We start from the raw sequence: 4,216 nt of genomic DNA, 5'->3' as shown, positions 1-4,216 counted from the left end.
GAAAAGCATGATCGATAAGAATGGAGACTATTTCATTTATAAATGTTTTGTTTGATATATAAGTTGTTCGGATTTTTCTTTTAAAAAAAGCGACATTAATTTCTTGACGACCTAATATAAGCGACCAAACTAGCACAAGTTAAGAGCAGTTAGCGAAAGAAAACGTGAAGTTAGCTGGCGTATGTGTGATTAGCCATAACAGGCGATATTTTAAAGTGAGTTTTACAGTTTAATAGAAATAAGGAGAATAATTTGTCTTGTCAAAGAGTGTTCTAAAATAATTGAATCCGTCTGTTTGGACTTTGACGAAAAAGAAACAATTATTTGAAGTTAAGGATACAACTGTGGTAGCCCACGGGGTAACATAAGTTAACTATTCACCGATACCATTGTGATAAGAGCAGAGAAAAATGGTTTGTCTTGTCAATTGAATTCTAAACTAATTGAATCAGCCTAAGTGGACTTTTGACAAGAAAAGAGAATTATTTAGAGCTTGAGATACAACTGTGATATCCATAGTGTAAAGAATTTTTTGTACATAGTTTGACTTGTTTTCAATATATTATTTTAAAACAACTGGATTGTGCGCTGTCCGTTTACTGTTCGAAGTTATCGCCAACAAGTTACAGACATCTACTGTAGAAGAATCCAGCTCCGTATACATATTTCAAACACTGACAAAAAGTATGTTCAAATTCATATTCAACCATAATTAGATCAAACAATGGCCATTACAAAAACGAAATAACGCTGAAAAAAGTTGTATTAGTCATGAAAGTTTTCTGTTGGAAATGAAACATTACCTTTTAGAAATTTTATGTAATGTTATTTATAATATTTTCATTACCAATAAACGTTTAAATGATGTTAATGATAATATTTTAGAATCTTCTGTTCTTTCAAAGAATAATTATTTTTGAAACTATGTTTCATGTAAAAGTTTTACTTGCCTTTGCTGTTAGGTTTTTACTTTGTTTCTCACTTGCATTCATCATTGCCGACACCTCCACCTGGTGAGAAAACAATTTATGATATTTGACTGTCCATTGATATAACTTTTGCAAATGTTGATTCTATTTGAAATATGAATACCACTTTGAAAGTCAAAACATGCAAAACTATATTATATGTTAAGGAATATTAAAAACAAGTTTGGAATATCAAAGATTTGGCGACATAAAACTTGCGGCTGTTGATAAAGTACAAAATCTGGTAACAATGAAAACTAGCAAAAATTTATGTTGGATCAAAACACGTCGAAAACATTTCTAACAAAGTGAACCTAGGCTAATGAAGATGGTGTTTACTCGAAATATCGCAGTATCGCAAGAAAAAAGATAGCCTTGTAGAAATGACAATAAAGAGATGTGTTTTATTTTATTTTTCACGGCATTAAGAAATATATTTGACAGTATGTTCCACTTTGCGTAGTTTCTGCTACATCACACTCTGCTGCCTACAGAATTAAACAAGGAGAATGGGACTTAATAAAGCGTGAAACTTTACAAAGCAGAGTATAAATTTTCGCTATGTTTCGAGCAACCACACTTTGTCAAGCTTAACAGGATCAGACCGTGTATAGCCTGACAATGAGACCTGCTCAAGAAAGGAAGTGTTTCATTTCATCTAATTCGGTTTTATTATCTTAAGTCCCATCCTGAAACTCTTAACGTCACGCGGATTCTATTATTAATGATACGACTGTATTACGCCGCCTGCGAAAACCAATCAAGAAAAAACATAAAAAAATCAACACTAGCTGTTATTTTGCTCTGAATGTGGCCTTTGAGAACTTGTGCGTTCTCTATATTTTTAAAATGTTAACACAACTTTAGAGTGTTTAATGTTTTCCCCCTAAGCATCACAGTGTCAGTGACGATGTTATTCACAAGTCATTCAGGAACCCCCCCCCCCACAAAAAAACAAAAAACAACATTTTTATGACAAGCTAATGAAAGTACAAAATGATCAACAGAAATACATTTATGATTTATTCACCCTTAGGGGCTATAACGTGAGGAATGTTCTGCATAAACATTCAAACATAGACTTATACAGCATTTACAAATTGTAAGATACGACTGATTTAATATATAGTGTTACAACGTATAAGACTGTAAGATAGAGTTGAGCATGTATAAAAGCGCTTCTATCTACATTTTGTTTTCTGACAAAAACTGATACAGCATACAAAAGCTGTGCGACACGCCTCATCAACTCGACATGAAAGCCAGTAAAACTTGTGTTCTAAAACAAAGTAAAACATAAAAAGGTTGTAAACTACGCTTGATCCAACACGAAGGCAAAGTACACCGCATACAAAGATTCAGGCTAGGCCAAATGCAACGACAACATTGGATACAAGTTCAACAAGAATACCTAAACAAGTGATATACAAAGGTTGTACACTATGACTAATCAATTACACACATGGATAAACAACGTACAAAATCTCAGCAAGATAGGCGTAATTTAACTTGTATTAATCAGCACATTATATGGTTGAGAGACATGTCTGACCTCATACAATCATCAATACACTATACAAAAGCTGTGAGATACGTATAACACAACACATATCTCAGCACACAACTACAACACCCTACAAGCTGTAATACATTATACAATATACGACAGGATCTAATATTTGATCTAACATATAAAATGCACCACTGAACAGACTGTAATATTTGGCTTAACATAAATCATTCAACAAATTACAGGTTGCAATTCTTAGTTTAATATACGACATGAAACACCATGTAATTGTAAGACTTCATAAATTTACGTCATGCAACATTTTACAGACTCTTGGTGTAACAGCAAATATCCAAAACCATACAAGTTGTAAGAGTTGATTTAAGATACAACATTATTCATGTTGTGATACATGACCTAATATGAAACACAATACAGGTGATTTTATCCACGATATGTAACGCTCTATAAGTTGTAGCACTTGATCTAACATGTAACATGCAACACGGTACAGGTGGGAATGCGTGACCTAATCCACAGTATGTAACACCTTATATTTTGTAACACATTATCAAACATAAAAACATCAAACACCCTACTGATTTTAATACTTGACCTTACATTTAACGTCTAATACCCCACAGGATCACATACACGACAAGCAACACCCATCAGGCTCTATCACCTGATCTGTGCAATGCGAAAAGTATCAAGAGCTTTATCCTCAAACATAAAACAATTTAATTCATTTTCATTTACAAACTAGATATTTTTGTTGTTGTTTGTTTGTTGTTCAGCACAAAACTACACAATAGGCTATCTGTGCTCTTTGATTTGTTTTGAATTACGCGCAAAGCTACACGAGGGCTATCTGCGCTAGCTGTCTCTAATTTAGTAATGATAGACTAGATAGAAGGCAACTAGTCAACACCACCCACCGCCAACTCTTGGGCTACTCTTTTGCCAACGAATAGTGAGATTGATCGTCACATTATAACTCCTCCACGGCTGAAAGGGCGAGCATGTTCGGTGACGGGGATTCGAACCCGCGACCTTCAGATTGCGAGTCAAGCGCCTTAACGCCAGAATCCATTTGTGCTCTGCTCAACACGAGTATCCACATCAGATTTTTAGCGTTATAAGCCCCCAATCTTACTGCTGAGCCATCGGGGGCCGTACAAGATAATACAATATATTGTAAATAATTAATATATATTAACTACGTTAAATCTAGTAAAAGAAAGAGAGAGACATAAAATGGCAAAAAAGGAGAATGCTTATTCAAAATGCGTCCCATCTGACAGGAAAAAAATATTAATAATTTAAAAAAATGAAAAGAAACATTTATAAAAGTACAAAAAATGATAAATGTATTATATTAGATACAACTAACTGACAATAATATCATAATATATATTTTTCATTAAATATAAAAATAAGCAAATAAGTTATACATTTGATAAACAGTTTTTGAAACATAACTTAATTTTCATTTCTCTTATATTTTTGGGTACAGCATTCCAAATTTTCCCCCCTAATAAGTTGTTGAACATTGACCTGTTGATTTAAAAAAATGATATGCAATAATTGTAATATCATGACATTGAATATTTTGTTATTTTTATATTAAAAAGTGCTTAAGGCTGGGTATAGTAATAACTTTTATCATAAACATAAAATTACCTACTAAATAATCATTTATTTCATAAATGGTTAATATTTTGTTTTTATGAAATTG

The 4,216-nt window shown here is 32.7% G+C and overlaps 1 protein-coding gene across 2 annotated transcripts in view; it reads right to left on the bottom strand.

Annotated features, from left to right (window-relative positions):
• LOC106459712 overlaps positions 1–4,216 on the bottom strand; it is a 55,569-nt gene that overhangs the window by 45,439 nt on the left and 5,914 nt on the right. Inside the window, exon 2 of one of the 2 annotated variants that reach the window (XM_022386244.1) lies at positions 951–1,010. The exons of the other annotated variant lie outside the window; for it this stretch is intronic. Within the exon in view, the coding sequence (XP_022241952.1) occupies positions 951–995 (45 nt within the window). The 5' untranslated portion in view covers positions 996–1,010. The remainder of the gene's footprint in view (positions 1–950; positions 1,011–4,216) is intronic. 2 annotated transcript variants of the gene reach the window in all.

Source organism: Limulus polyphemus, unplaced genomic scaffold (genome assembly GCF_000517525.1).
Source record: "Limulus polyphemus unplaced genomic scaffold, Limulus_polyphemus-2.1.2 Scaffold651, whole genome shotgun sequence".
Taxonomy (NCBI): Eukaryota; Metazoa; Arthropoda; class Merostomata; order Xiphosura; family Limulidae; genus Limulus; species Limulus polyphemus.
Note: the sequence above shows the minus strand (reverse complement) of the source record. Positions and strands in the feature narration are given on the sequence as shown.